Here is a 15,118-nt window from a genome sequence, read left to right on the forward strand (position 1 = left end):
GTTTAAATTTTTTTTACTGAAAGCAACAAAACTTGAAGGAATTCCAGTAGGCTTAGCCAATGTTTTTATTGAACCTTTATTTAACTAGGTCAATTCTTATTTACAATGACGGCATACCCTTCCAAACCTTGACGCTGGGCCAATTGTGCGCCGCCCTATGGTACTCCCAATCACGGCCAGATTGTGATACAGCCTGGAATCAAACCAGGGTCTGTAGTGACGCCACTAGCACTGAGATGCATTGCCTTAGATCGCTGCACCACTCGGGAGCCCCCCAAAAACAAAAAAATGATATTTCAGTTTCATCCCCAATTTATGGCAGCCGGGCATGTTGAGCCTGTGGTTGAGCCATTAGTTAGAGGATTTTTTTAATGAATGGTTGCTGTTCTGGAGTAATAGAATGCTCAGCCTACCATAGGCTGGGTTCTGACTGGGGGAGGAGCTCACAGCCTGCAATAAATAGCGGATGTCTACGTTGAGGGGAAAGTATTTGTAAGAGTTATCCGTCGTTCTGGGAACAGTCTCGAAGGGAAATACGTTTTATTGTAATTTACGCCTCACACTTTCATTAGTCGGATCCTTTTGTGATATTTGTGTAACCATAATTCGTTTCCAAATGACGCGGTATGTAAGCAGTTGTTTCATTACTCTGTTCGTTCTGTTCCTTTGGCGGGTCGAAGACATCGCAGATGCTTGCAGATGCTCCCCTCCGCATCCTCAACAGGCTTTTTGCGATGCAGATATCGGTAAGGCGAATTTGGCGACATTTCGCTTTTCTTCACATGTTGAAGCTATCAATACGCAGCATGGAAAAATTTTATGTATTGTCTGTGGTCGTAGTATAAATAATTAGGACATGCTCATTAAGCCTGTTTACATCTTCTCACACTTATTTACAGAATTAAGTAGGCGACAGTAAGATGGGCTCTCAACCCTGTTCCTGGAGAGCTATGCTCCTGTAAATGTTAAATCAAACCCGTTTGTAACGAACCTGAGTCAGTTTATCAACCAGTTAATTATTAGAATCAGGTGCGCTAGATTAGGGTTGGAGCGAAACATATAGGACGGCAGCTCTCCAGGAACAGGGTTGAGCCCTGCTTTGCTTTAGGCATAAAGTGTGCCTACACATTGAGGTCTGTTTACAAAACATTAAGGACACCTGCTCTTTCCATGACATGGACTGGCTAGGAGTTAACTATGATCCCTTATTGCTGTCACTTGTTCAATCCACTCCAATCAGAGTAGTTGAAGGGGAGTAGACAGGTTAAAGAAGGCTGTTTAAGCCCTGAGACATGGCTTGTGCCATTCAGAGGGTGAATGGGCAAGACCAAAGATTGAAGTGCTGTTAAATGGGGCATGGTAGTAGGTGCCAGGCGCACCGGTTTAAGTGAACTGCAACGCTGCTGGGTTTTTCACAACAGTTTCCTGTGTATCAAGAATGGCCCACCACCCAAAGGACATCCAGCCAACTTGACACAACTGTGGGAAGCATTGGAGTCCACATGGGCCGGCATAATTATGGAATACATTCGACGCCTTGTCGAGTCCCTGTGCCAATGACTTGAGGTTCTGTTCTATGGCATAATCTTATAGCAGCAGCTACTGTACCAGACACTCTGCCGCATCTTCCTACCTGAACCAATCATCTACAGAGGGCATGATTAAACCAGGTGTGTCAAATTAAAAGCAGAAGACCAGCGCTAGGAATGTAGGACCAGGAGGGAAATGGACTAGTCATCTGTTTTGGTGTAAACCTAGCCAGAATGTTACACTGAGTCTTAACTTATGCACAAACATTCTGAAAAGACTGTACAATTTTGGGTCTGTAAAGCATTCTACACTGTTCTCTGATCCATATCACCCTTAAACCATCAGTGTGACAGACAGTATAATTTCAATAATGTTAAACCTTTTCTCCCTCTTCTAGTGATCAGGGCGAAGGTGGTTGGCAAGAAAGCTTTGTCTAACGAGATCAAGTATGACATCCAACAGATCAAGGTATGATCAGCCTTTTTATGAAGTGGTTGTTCCTTCCTGCACTGAACATTGAAGCCCCCTGAACCCCAGTCTGACAGCTGGTCCCAGTTCTCTCCTTTCCCCTGGGCTCCATCCCTTCAGTGTTTGCAGATCTGGGTTGGCATAAACGGTGTAGTTGTGGAGCTTCCACCATATGAAAAGGAGCTTCTGTAGAAATGGCTCATTCCTCTTGCTGGAAAGCACATTATTCAGTTGACGGTCCTACCAGTCCTAGACTATGGTGACATCATCTATGACTGCCATTTCATCAAAGCTTTTAAATGCAGTTCATCATAATGCACATTATTACTGGTGATGGGGGTTTGGTACTCATCACTGTATTCTCTACCAGGAAGTTGGCTGGTTCTTTGTCACGTGTGTGGATAAATTGCCGGATTTTTATTTATAAAGCCCTTTTACTAAAACTCTCACTGTACCTAACATTATTACCCACCTTTAGACATTATAGTTACAGCCTGTCTCAGATCAGGGATGTTTAACTCTGGATATTCCATTTGTCGCTACTGAGTTGGATGAATCTGCCTGAATTATTTTTGCGGAACGATCTTCAAAATATTCTAAATGTGATGTTTAGTTGTCTCTAGGGCGACTCGGAATAATTTGACTGTGCTGCTTACATTTTGTGTGTTTCTGTAATTCGGGGATCTAAAAAATACCTTGGTCTCCGTATGACACCCTGATAAAAAGTAAGGTTAGTTTAATAAATATTTTTTGATCTGCAAACATCAGGCTGTGGGGATGGGGTATAGGGAGGGAATTAGGAACGACTGGCTGAGAGCTGCAGTCGGTTAGGTTCAAAACTGTATATGTAGATGTTTGACAGATCCTTTGTTCTCTCCTTGTGATTGGCTAGATGTTCAAAGGTCCTGACCGGGTTATCCACGCCGTCTTCACTTCATCCTCCCCAGCCTCGTGTGGTGTGACCCTGGAAACCAACAAGGAGTATCTCTTCACGGGTGTGGTTCTCACTACGTCACCAAGTTCATTGCTAGCACCGGTTACACTGCTCAACCTATGCTTGCAGCATCATGGCCTGTTCTAAACTATTGACTTGATCTTGTAAAAGAAATCCAAGTGCTTTAGAAAAAATACTTTATCTTACATTTTTTTTAATTAAACGTTTATTTAACTTGGTAAGTCAGTTAAAAACAAATTCTTGTTTGCAATGACGGCCAAAACCTGACGACGCTGGACCAACTGTGCGCCGCCCTATGGGACTCCCAATCACGTCCGGATGTGATACAGCCTGGCTCTTCAAGTTACACTTAATAATACCTAATGTTATGAATTTAAAAGTTAATGCTTATAAATGTGTACAACTAATGCATCACTTATTTATTATGATAAATTCTAGTGTTCCAGGCTGCATCGGTATGTCTTCCTGCTCCAGGGTAAAGTTACCCCCAGGGACAGATCTAGGATCTGTTTCCACCTCCCCCATTTCTAATCTTAACCATTTGTGGGGGGAAAAAAGAGGAAATGGATCTAAGATCAGCATCTGGGGTTAACTTTTACCCCACAGGTTGTTGACTCACTGTCTTCTCTCTGTCTCCAGGCAGGCTGAATACTGATGGCAGGATGCATTTAGTCATGTGTGACTTTATTCAATACTGGGAGGACTTGAATGGCACACAAAAGAACAGCTTGACTCAACGCTACCAAAGCGGCTGCGATTGCACGGTGTGTGACAGGAATTATAGTCAAGTTACTTTACACCACTTTTGTTAAATGTTTACTTTGTCACATTGGCTAAACACAAGAGCTAGAGTATTGGGGTAATGATCAGTCAGTGATCTGGATCTTTCTCTCTCCCTGCTCTGATCTACAGATCATCCGCTGCTCTTCCCTCCCCTGTCCCGTCAGCGCCCCAGATGAGTGCCTTTGGACAGACTGGTTGTTGGCCGATGGCCAAAGCGGACCCCAGGCCAAGTACTCTGCCTGTCTCAAGGGGCGTGATGGGTCCTGTGCCTGGTACAGGGGGATGGCTCCATCCAAGAAGTAGTTCCTGGATATTGAAGACTCCTTAACTCTACAGGCCATCCACTCACTGCTCAGTGGCTAAATATGCCTGCAATTTAAAAGCTGGTCACTTCTTGTGCAATAAAAATAAACTCCTCAAATATAGTGCTCCAAGTATTCATTTCTTGTGCCATTCATCTGTTTTTAAACTGGAACCAAAGGTGTTATTGAAAATCAAAAGTGATCTCACTGTTTCTGACTAGAACATTTTTCCTGAAATACCATCCTTAAAGCCTGGGACATGTTCAGCTGGGCACAATATTGTAGAATGAATGTTATATACATAGTCTTCCTTGACAAAGAAATGCAGGTGTGGTCCCCTTCTGCACGTTGAATGCATTTTAATGAAATTGCTGAGAACACTCATACTTGCTGACCAAAAGATTGAGTTTTCAGAACATTTATCTTAAGTAGTCACTTTAAATTTGTACTTTAATATTGAACAATTTCTCAGACTCACTACCCACTTGGCAATGTTTTAATTTAACACATTTTGCATTAAAGTAAAATTAATTTTGGATTTAGAAGTTAAATCTTTTACCTAAATCCTTTATTTGATATCTAGACATTGAACTGACATCTGGGCCGAGTGGGTAGACTATATCGATAACCGTTCAGAATATTTTTGAATATAACTAGGTGAGCCAGTTAAGAACAAATTCTTAATTACAGTGACTGCCTAACCCGGACAATGCTGGGCCAATTGTGCGCCACCCAATCGCGGCCGGTTGTGAATCAGCCTGGAATCGAACCAGGGTCTGTAGTGCTGCCTCTAGCACAGATGCAGTGCCTTCAGACCGCTGCGCCACTCGGGAGCCCCAATACATGCATATTCGTCTCCTTTTCAGCACCAATTGGTAATATGCAAATACTCAATTGTATATGTAAGGTTTGGAAAGTTTTTAAAAGTAAACTGGTTTAGACTATATTGGTGAAATAAAAATACTGTTCTGGATTGACCATGTCTAAAAGTAATGGACTATTGTTTCTCTTATTTGAGCTGTTCTTGCAATAATATGGCCTTGGTCTTTAACCAAATAGATATATCTTCTGTATACCACCCCTACCTTGTCACAACACAACTGATTGGCCCAAACACATTAAGAAGGAAAGAAATTACACAAATTAACTTTTAACAAGGCACACTTAATTGAATTGCATTCCAGGCGACTACCTCATGGAGCTGGTTGAGAGAATGCCAAGAGTGTGCAAAGCTGTCATCAAGGCAAAGGGTTGCTACGTTGAAGAATCTCAAATATAAGATATATTTTTATTTGTTTAACACTTTTTTTGGTTACTACATGATTCCATATGTTATTTCATAGTTTTGATCTCTTCACTATTATTCTATAATGTAGAAAATAGTAAAAATAAAGAAAAACCCTTGAATGAGTAGGTGTTCTAAAACATTTGACTAGTAGTGTAGGCCATCTAAATATGTGAAAAGAGGGGCCTTGGGGAATAAACCCCTGCTTTACTGTACTGTGCTCTACTGTACCCTACTCTACTGTTCTCTACTCTACTGTACTGTGCTCTGCTGTACCCTACGGTATTGTGCTCTAAGGCTGTACGTTTGTTTATGTGTAACTCTGTGTTATTGTTTTTGTCGCACTGCTTTGCTTTATCGCAGTTGTAAATGAGAACTTGTTCTCAACTGGCCTACCTGGTTAAATAAAGGTGAAATAAAAATAAAATAAGTAAGGCACTGTGCTGTAACGTTCTCTACTGTTCTCTACTGTACTCTACTGTACTGTGCTCTACTATACTGTACTCTACTATACTATACTGTACCCTACTCTACTGTATTGCACTCTATTGCACTGTACCCTACTCTACTGTACTGTACTGTACCCTACTGTACTGTACTCTACTATACTATACTGTAGCCTACTCTACTGTGCTCTACTATACCCTACTCTACTGTTCTCTACTGTACTGTACTATACTGTGCTCTACTGTACTATACTGTACCCTATTCTACTGTTCTTTACAGTACTATACTGTACCCTAGTCTACTGTTCTCTAGTTGGGTGCTAGGGAATTCAGGTAAATATTTCAAATATGCAGTAAGTGTGTGAATAATATTCTGTGTATTCCTATCGGAAGACATGTGTGCAGAAAGTTTGGTAAAAATAGGATACAAATTAGTCATTTTTTTTAACACCAATTTTCACAACTTCTGCAGAATGACCCATATACTGTTAATATGTAATTAAAAAGTTAAAGGTCCATTAACAGTCTAGCCTATGTCATCACTATGTGTTAATTTCATGAAATTTGAATTAAAGAAGACAATGGTGTAAAGTAACTTTGTAAAAAATACTTTGAAGTACTACTTCAGTATACAGTATTTATACTATTACTCAAGTAGTATTTTACTTGGTTACTTCCATGTTGTATGAAGGTATCTTTACTTTTACTCAATGACAACTGGGTAGCCTACTTTATCTACCACTGGGCCTAGGTAGCCTAGCCAATTAAAGTTAATATAAACCAAAGTTGATCAAGTTCACATTTTCTCTTAACACAAATACATTGGTTCAGGCTATAAATACATAATGTTCCCACTTTGTTTCCCCTGGCCAGATGGGACAGGGCGTATAGAGGCCTACAGTTGATCAGACTGATACTGCAGGTCAGATCACTAATGTTTAGGTGTAGGCTGCTACAACATTTCTCTAAAGAGTTTTTGCTTGTGTCTTTCGGGAGTGAGTTATTTTCTGTTTGCTAAAATAATACCTTATGGAAGTGGAATGCGTGCTCTGCTTTCTATAGACGTGTGCCATGCCTGACCAGCGATTTCTGGGAATCTGATTGGACACAGAGGTGGCAGTGGCACCACAGATTGTTGGGGCCATTTTTTGTCTCCTGATGGTAACCAGGTAACAGTTTGGAACCTAGTTGTAGCAGGGACCTTAATCTTGTGAAAATTGTCCCGTATGGATTGGGCAAAATAAAAATGTTTCTAACAGAAGAACTATAAAAAGGATATGCAAGACATGGTAGCAATTGGAAAGGAACACCAAAGGTGAGGACAAAACAGTTCACCTGACACAAGACTGAATCCAAACATTACACTGTTCAATTTATGTGCATTTTACATTTACTGTGCTATTTACAGCATTTGTCAATAACTACATCTGAAAATACTGTAAACATTCAGTAACATAAATAAGAATATTCATTCACAATTTGGATTAGCTGCAAGATAAGAAAAAACGATTACAAGGGTTTGAGTGAAAGGTCCAACTGGTGTCTCCAAGTGGCAACAGAACTCTCCAAACTGTAAAACGTTACTAAATAATTTCAATGCTCTATTATGACTCAAGGAAAGAGCCTTAAACTATCATGTGCTTTTTTGAGCGCTCTTAGCTTTGCCATTGAGGAACTGAATCAAGCACACTTGTAGTTTCCAATCCCAAAACATTCCATTATAAATCGCAATCTGGGTTAGGTGGGTGGGCATCATTTGAAAGGTATTCTATTGCCAACAAGGCAGTGTTAGCCCAGCTAGCACATAACGTTCTGAGAACCATTTGATTCTTAGAGCTTGGTGTGAGTGAGGTCGTCCTATGGCTATTTTGCATAAAATCTTCCCACAATGCAGGCCCATCATTAAGGGTGGCCCTTAAGTGTTCTCGTCCACCGTACCTTACTTCCTTGCCTGTCCAAATAAAATATTAAAATATTGATAATTTATTTGACAGAGATGCATGCAGATAGAAAGATGTATCTGATGTTGTCTGGACAAAAATAGTATGGCATGTCATACTATTTCTGGCCAGACAGCATCAGATACATGGGTCACATACAGTAAGACAGAGTGGCGCTGTTTTGCTCACACAGATGTTTTCTATGGTACGATAGATTCAGCAGAGAGGAAGAGAAGAAGTGAGAGGACACACTCTCGCAAAAAGATCTGTGCAGAATGAGCACAATGCGTTTCTATGGGCAGTATATGTAGACCTAAGCTTGTCGCATGCCTTCCTGACTTTGGAACGACTCCCATTGTTAGGGCGGAGACATGAGCATCTCGTCATTATAACAGATATCTGGTTTCAGTGCAGTTGCGAATTGGAAAGGAAAGTTGGTGGGTGCACAGAGCACTTGCTGGATTCCGCTAAAGTAAATGTATGTTTTGCCAAAATTATATAATTACACCTGTCTAAATAAAATAATTCAAAATACTTCACCAGAGACCATGACTTAACCATAGAGTATCATTAGCTTCTTAAAAAAAAAATATCTCTGCATTGTTTCAAATTACAAGTGCGTAGGCCATGCCTATTTTATTGGGAAGACCGAAATTGTGTTAGCACGCGTGGCAATAGAAATACTTGATTATTGATTTGTGGCTGTCAGTGAAAAGCAACTAAAATATGTGTTTTGAGTATAATTTAAAATATTGAGATGAAGAAGGGGAGGGGTGTGTGGCGAAGATATGGCGCGATTCAGTCCAGAATGCATGCACTCAGTTCTCCAGAATGTGCTCAGCTCTCCCAACAATTCTTGCACATTCATTGTTTCATTGTGTGAATTGTTTGCCCTTTGTTAATTTTGATAAATTCTCCATTACATATGTACCAGTAGGCCCAGTAATTGTACTGTTAATACCCATCGTTTGGTTACATAGATTTATGTTAATGCAGGTATTAATTACATTCATTTACCGTTCTCAATCTCCGAGTGGAAACATTATTTGCAGAGTTCAACCTGCTACACTTTATTTCATAACCATCATTTACGAGTTTTGTCATTTTTTTCATTTACCTTTGTTAGGAGCGCTCCGTGTGCGCAATGAGCATGTGTCTGGTTTCTCTGTCCAGATAATGTTGAGTGAGCGCGCACCTGAGCGTGCATAAAAGTAAGCCTAAATGACCTGCTGTGGGCAAATGTAGGAAAGTGCCCATTAGGGGATATCGGAATTCTGATTGTCTTAACTCACCACGTCCACCACTAATAAGCTGAGCTTCTCAGTATTTGTTTCTTCACCTCACACAGTAGACCTGAGTCAACGAAGCCTGTTTTTAAAAAAAACATCCATTACAAATAATAATAGTTCCTCACAGTATTTGAAAAATCTTTCCAACACCCGATAATCACAAAGCCTCGATGTGAAAGAGCAAAATATCATGATCTGATTATCCCATATCTCCAGTGGAAACGAAATTTAAAAAAAGCTGTCTGTCCCGAGCTCACTGGTTCAGAATAGGTTTATTCTAGTTGATACAATGTTGACAGTTCACTAGGAACAGCTTCGGCCCAGACCCAGTTGATTGATTTGATAGCTTACAATGTTGCAGTTAACCAGCGATGGCTCAAGACAGATAGAAAGGGGGGCAGACAGGCAGAGAAGATAGATTAATGTGATTGAAAGAACCTGCATTTTCATCAGGATATTTTCTTCTGTTTTTATTTGTTGGGTTTAGGATTATGTATTTGACTTAGTTGAAGACTGTATAGGCCTAATTCTGCATTGGCCTATAGGCTATCTCTGAGTTCCATGCGTTAATTTATTTAGCGACCAATGCATGGATCACGGTGTATCAATGTGTCCATATGGCAGAGGCTGGTACTCTTGCATTAGGTGAATTTTAATTCTGAGTTTTATGATTAACCAAGTAAAAAACATTGAGAAAAACAAAAAGGTTATTATTGAAATGAAACTGTTCAACGGAATGCTGTTATAAAAATAATCAACTGGTCGGCAGATCGGTAGAAATAGTAGGATAAATTGTAAGCTCCCCAAAATTGAAACTGACGAGCGGCCTATGGTCTTTACTCTTACACCCATTAAAAATGTGTGCCTGCATATAGAAATCAAATGCCCTTCCAACTGATTCCTTCTAGCGCTGGCCCTGCCACAACTTTATGGGAATGGTGCAGGATACCCAGCTAGCACATAACGTTCTGAGAACCATATGTTTCTTAGGTGGGAATTTCAGTACTTCTGCATAACGTTTCCTACAGGTTTGCTCATGGTTCTATTTAAAGTAATGTTCTCCGATTGTTCAGGGAACATTAAGAAACAACGTTCTTCTGTGGGAATTGTAGTACTTCAACATAACATTTCCTACAGGTTTCCTCATGGTTCTATATAAAGTCATGTTCTCAGCACATTTAGAAAACTTTCTATAAAAACCACAAGAAAACATTGGTAACGCTCAAAGAACGTTCTAAGAATGTTATTTAAAAACATATACATTCTGTTCTCAGCGTCAACAAAACTTTATCTATCCTGTGTGTGTGTTCAGGTGTATTGCCCGCACCCACTAATTGTCCACACCTGATCCCCCTTTGAAATGGGGTCTGTTTGAATATACTAAAATGAACGGCTTTGTATGAGTTAAAAATACATGGAATGCTAGCTCCATCTTGGTGATGCAGTGGACTAATTCCATGGATAGAGAACAGAGCATGTGAGCGGAGCTGGAGCGTTCTCAAATCTGACTGAAGCGCAGAGCAAGTTGCCCAAAGGCTGGAGCATCGGCCTTCTCGCCGCCTACAATTTCGCTCCAGTACCACTCCAGTACCGCTCACTTCACGAGCTCAGTGCATGCCTGGCCCAGCATGCATTTGTAGGCTACTTGTGTGCTGCTTTAGCCCCTTGCTTTAGCTACTGTCATGGAGTTCACTAAATATTTTCATAAAGAAACACAAAGGTGTGAAATCAAGGTGACTTACAAAGATGAGGACCAAGAGCAAGAGAGGGAGTGTGGTGATGTAGTGTCCACAACTAAAGAAGAGAGGGAGTGTGGTGATGTAGTGTCCACAACTAAAGAAGAGAGGGAGTGTGGTGATGTAGTGTCCACAACTAAAGAAGAGAGGGAGTGAGGTGATGTAGTGTCCTTCAACTAAAGAAGAGAGGGAGTGTGGTGATGTAGTGTCCACAACTAAAGAAGAGAGGGAGTGTGGTGATGTAGTGTCCACTACTAAAGAAGAGAGGGAGTGTGGTGATGTAGTGTCCACAACTAAAGAAGAGAGGGAGTGTGGTGATGTAGTGTCCACAACTAAAGAAGAGAGGGAGTGTGGTGATGTAGTGTCCACAATTAAAGAAGAGAGGGAGTGTGGTGATGTAGTGTCCACAACTAAAGAAGAGAGGGAGTGTGGTGATGTAGTGTCCACAACTAAAGAAGAGAGGGAGTGTGGTGATGTAGTGTCCACAACTAAAGAAGAGAGGGAGTGCGGTGATGTAGTGTCCACAACTAAAGAATCATTGTGAAATCTGAAAAGACATCCCGAAAGCATGATGGTGTACTATGTGCACATTCTAACAGAAAGGAATGGGGAGCTAGCTAAGTGTGTCATTATAGCAAAGTATTTATAAACTAAAAATAAGATCTCTTAAAAGTTTTGTTAATTTTTGTTCTATTATCTTTACTATAGGCTATCACTGATTTTGGCCCAATAGACCTGACATGTTACCTCTTTCAAGGAGCTTTCCATTTTGATAGGGTTATTTTACCATAAAATCTTCAGGCCAACCTATAAAATAAAAGTTTAAAAAATCTGCATCCCTGCCCAGCCTGGCAAGAGTGGCCCAATAGGTGTTTAGCATCCTCAGTGGCTCTGCAAGGTCTGAGAGGATGTTCTCCACTGCTGGCCTGCTCTACAGGCACCATCACATGAGCCTGAAGCCACAGACTCTGGCCAAACTCGTGTTTCTAAAAGTGAATTCAAAGGCACTGAGCCTAATAAAGCATCTTTTGTTTAATTTGTATTTAATTCTAATAATTCCTGTCTGTCTCCTGACCTATTTAGAGTGTTTATATGCTGTTTAATATGACATGTGGCCTATTTGAAATGATGAGTGCTTCTTACAGTCACCTTTTCATGTTGTTTACTAAAATACTTTTCATTCAAATCATATGGTTTGGTGTCGATACTTCAAAACCAAATAATAGGTCCAGGTGGTCGTTCAAAATAAATGTTTTTTTGTGATTTTAATGAATGGAGCGAATTTGTAACTGCAGTTTTTTGTCCTGTGAGGAGTGTTTTTTAGCACTCAATTCCACTCACGTGCCCTGATAGAGAACAGAAGATGCCACATTGAAAAATAAATGTGTTTGTATGATTAATGCCCAAGCAAATTAATTTCCCTGTGTCCTTTCTGTGCTTGGTTCAACAGTTAACCCAAACTAAGCTAGCAGTGATTTTAAAAATCGGATGGAAACATGTTCTCAGAATGTTCATTAATTACCTTCAAATAACCTAACATTTGCGTTCTCAGAACGTTAATAAAACCTCCCAGGGCAAATGTTCTCAGAACCTCCCTGCAACCTAAAAAAATCGAATTCCCAGAACAGGTGAAATGTTCACTAACGTTCTCAGACCGTAAAAATGTTTTTTTTATTATAAAAAAAAAAAAGTAACGTCAGGAAACATATGGTTTCGTTTCCAGAACCAATGGGAAACCAAAAACTTACATTCCCACAACTTCCAAGGAACCAAATGTGCTAGCTGGGAGGCTTTCAAAGGGCACTTCAGACAAACAGATTGCAATTTTGGTGCGCATAGAATGGAGTCTTGAGTACATTCAAGTGCGTGTTCCATGGAAAATCTTCTGTTCAGGACAACCCAGGGCATAATGCATGTCACCCTAGTAACTGTGGATTAAACATAGAGCTCATGAACGTTGACACTGTAAATGACATGAGTTTTCAAATATGGAAATGTGAAGTGCACATTCGGATTCAAGGTGTGTGGTTTGCTTGTATGACATCAAAGCGGTATTTATTATGATCCTCAAGGCCTCATCTTCCAGAACACATCGACTCCTCTCGATTTAAAGCGTTTCCCTCACTCATACAATATGAATGAAAAAGGAAACCGCACACTGCTCTTGATAGTATCACTGATCTTTAATAAGCTTACGTATCGGCCTCACGGCCTTCGTCAGAGCTTTTGTGATTAAAAATAAATTAGCACCCTTATGTAGACCTAGCCCCACCCACATCCGTTCCACGCATAGAAAGGTGTTGGAATCGAAGGAAAAACAAACAAGTGCTACCAAATATAACAATATGCATTTCATAAATATTCGAATAAAGTGTTTAAATAAGACGTATTAAACACGTCTGTAAAACCGCAATGAGGACATAGCAAGTTTACATTAATCAGTGGGTACATCGTACGAAAAACATCAGAGTAATCTTAAATAGGGACATAATTCATGTTCAAATTCACCACATAACATACATAGGCATTTCACCATTAAGTCCTTTAGGAAATCATGTCTGGAGGGTGAAAATCCCAAAACATTCTCTTTTACTCAGAGTGTTATTAATATCACCTCCCCTGTCTGATATCTTAACTTTCTCTATGCCACAAAATCTAAAGGTGGAAATGTCATGCTTTAGGTCATTAAAATGTACTGCGACTGGATAATCCCTGTCGTTTCTCCTGATTGAACATTTATGTTCACTAATTCTCTGTTTGAGAGAACGAGAGGTTTTACCGACATAGCAGAGCCCACATGGGCATTTAATAATGTAAATAACATGGGTGGTGGAACACGTAATAATGTCATTTATTTGGAACCGTTTTCCTGTGTGTGGGTGGCAGAAATATTCACACTTCATCATATTGTTGCACTGTGCGCATCCTCTGCATTTATAGCTACCATTTGGAAGAGGGTGTAAAAGAGCCCGGCTGATTTTCTTTTGTGGCTGGCAGTTGGCATGAACCAATTTATAGCGTAAATTGCGACCTCTCCTATACACAATAGGTGGTGGATTTTTAAATTCAGCCGGAAAACCTGGGTCCGATGATAAAATATGCCAGTGTTTCTTGATCACATCTCCCACTTTTCGCGAGTTCAAAGTATATGTGGTTGTGAACATTACGGAGTGTACTTTAGCTTTAGCGGGTCTTTTTTGTAGCAGTTCATCTCGTGCCTCTTCTTAGAAACCGAATGCGCATCTCCGCTGCTTTTTCTAGATAATGCTCTGTGGAGGGGCATATACGGTGCAGTCTGAAATACTGGCTTCTAGGAAGTCCTATTTTTAATGGCTCAGGATGGAAGCTGTCCCCCTGTAATATAGTATTTCTGTCCGTTTCTTTTCTATACAGAGTTGTAAACAGGGTTCCATTTGATTTCTCAATCCACACATCGAGGTAACGAACACGTTGAGTGTCACATTCAATAGTGAATTTGAGATTGGGGTCAATGTCATTGAGTAGTGCCATACTATCTGACAGCTCTTTTTCCGTTCCTTCCCATATGCAAAAAATGTCGTCAATATATCGATACCACTTCAGGACTTTATTCAAAAATTGATTCTCGTTTTCATTATTAACAAAACGTATTAATTATTAACATAAAAAGACCCACATAGAGGTTAGCATAGCTTGGAGCGAATGTGGAGCCCATCGATGTTCCATTCGTTTGGAGGTAGTATTCATCACCAAACCTCACTCATAAAATAACAAATGTGCAAAAGTAGCCCAATTAGCGGGGGATGGGGCATCTTCTTGTTGTACACGGTGCTCATGACCATGCTAGTTTTCTGTTCTACCTGATAATGAATTGCATCCACCTGGTGTCCCTGGTCAAAATCAGTCCCTGATTAAAGAGGAACAATTAAAAAATGCAGTGGCACTGGCTTCACGTCGAGGTCCAGAGTTGAGTTTGAGGGGCCTAGGGCAAGTGAACTGACCTGAGCAGTCGGGCAAGTTGAGCCTGCTTGAAAGTTACTCTAGGTGTTTTAAAAAAGGAATTCAAATAGAGCATATCCTAAAACGGATATTTCTGGTTCATCACCATTGTTTAGGCGAAAGACAGACAATTTATGGAATTTATGGCAACCGTGCAAGTTGAGCCTGCTCTGTGGATGTCCCGTTAAACAGTGTATTTTTTTCCAATGCAGTTGCTATGGTTCTGGATTAATAGAACGCTCAGCCTACCACTGGCTTGGTTCTGACTGTGGGAGGAGCTCACAGCCGGCAATAAAACGGGCTGATTTACAGCGAAGGGAGAACAGATTTCTAGGTGTTTGTCTGTCTGGGAACATCTTTGAATGTTCTAGTGTAGTTTACAATACGACTGTTCTTTAGCTTCTGG

General features: G+C 40.4%; 1 protein-coding gene across 1 annotated transcript; it reads left to right on the forward strand.

Annotated features, from left to right (window-relative positions):
• The first annotated feature begins 506 nt into the window (after positions 1 to 506).
• LOC120042870 (metalloproteinase inhibitor 2-like) lies at positions 507 to 4,118 on the forward strand. Its single transcript, XM_038987654.1, has 5 exons — positions 507 to 746; positions 1,928 to 1,998; positions 2,891 to 2,993; positions 3,593 to 3,717; positions 3,866 to 4,118. The coding sequence occupies exons 1-5, from the start codon at positions 617 to 619 to the stop codon at positions 4,037 to 4,039; spliced, it is 603 nt and encodes a 200-aa protein (XP_038843582.1). The 5' UTR covers positions 507 to 616; the 3' UTR covers positions 4,040 to 4,118.
• Positions 4,119 to 15,118: the final 11,000 nt, after the last annotated feature.

The sequence above is a fragment of the Salvelinus namaycush genome, unplaced genomic scaffold, assembly GCF_016432855.1.
Source record: "Salvelinus namaycush isolate Seneca unplaced genomic scaffold, SaNama_1.0 Scaffold795, whole genome shotgun sequence".
NCBI classification, from domain to species: domain Eukaryota; kingdom Metazoa; phylum Chordata; class Actinopteri; order Salmoniformes; family Salmonidae; genus Salvelinus; species Salvelinus namaycush.

Excerpts from the sequence above, each read along its gene's own strand:
- LOC120042870 (XM_038987654.1), top strand. The coding sequence starts at position 617 with ATGACGCGGTATGTAAGCAGTTGTTTCATTACTCTGTTCGTTCTGTTC. Across the intron at positions 747-1,927 it reads TTTTTGCGATGCAGATATCG|TGATCAGGGCGAAGGTGGTT; the intron begins GTAAGGCGAATT and ends TCCCTCTTCTAG. Across the intron at positions 2,994-3,592 it reads CAAGGAGTATCTCTTCACGG|GCAGGCTGAATACTGATGGC; the intron begins GTGTGGTTCTCA and ends CTCTGTCTCCAG.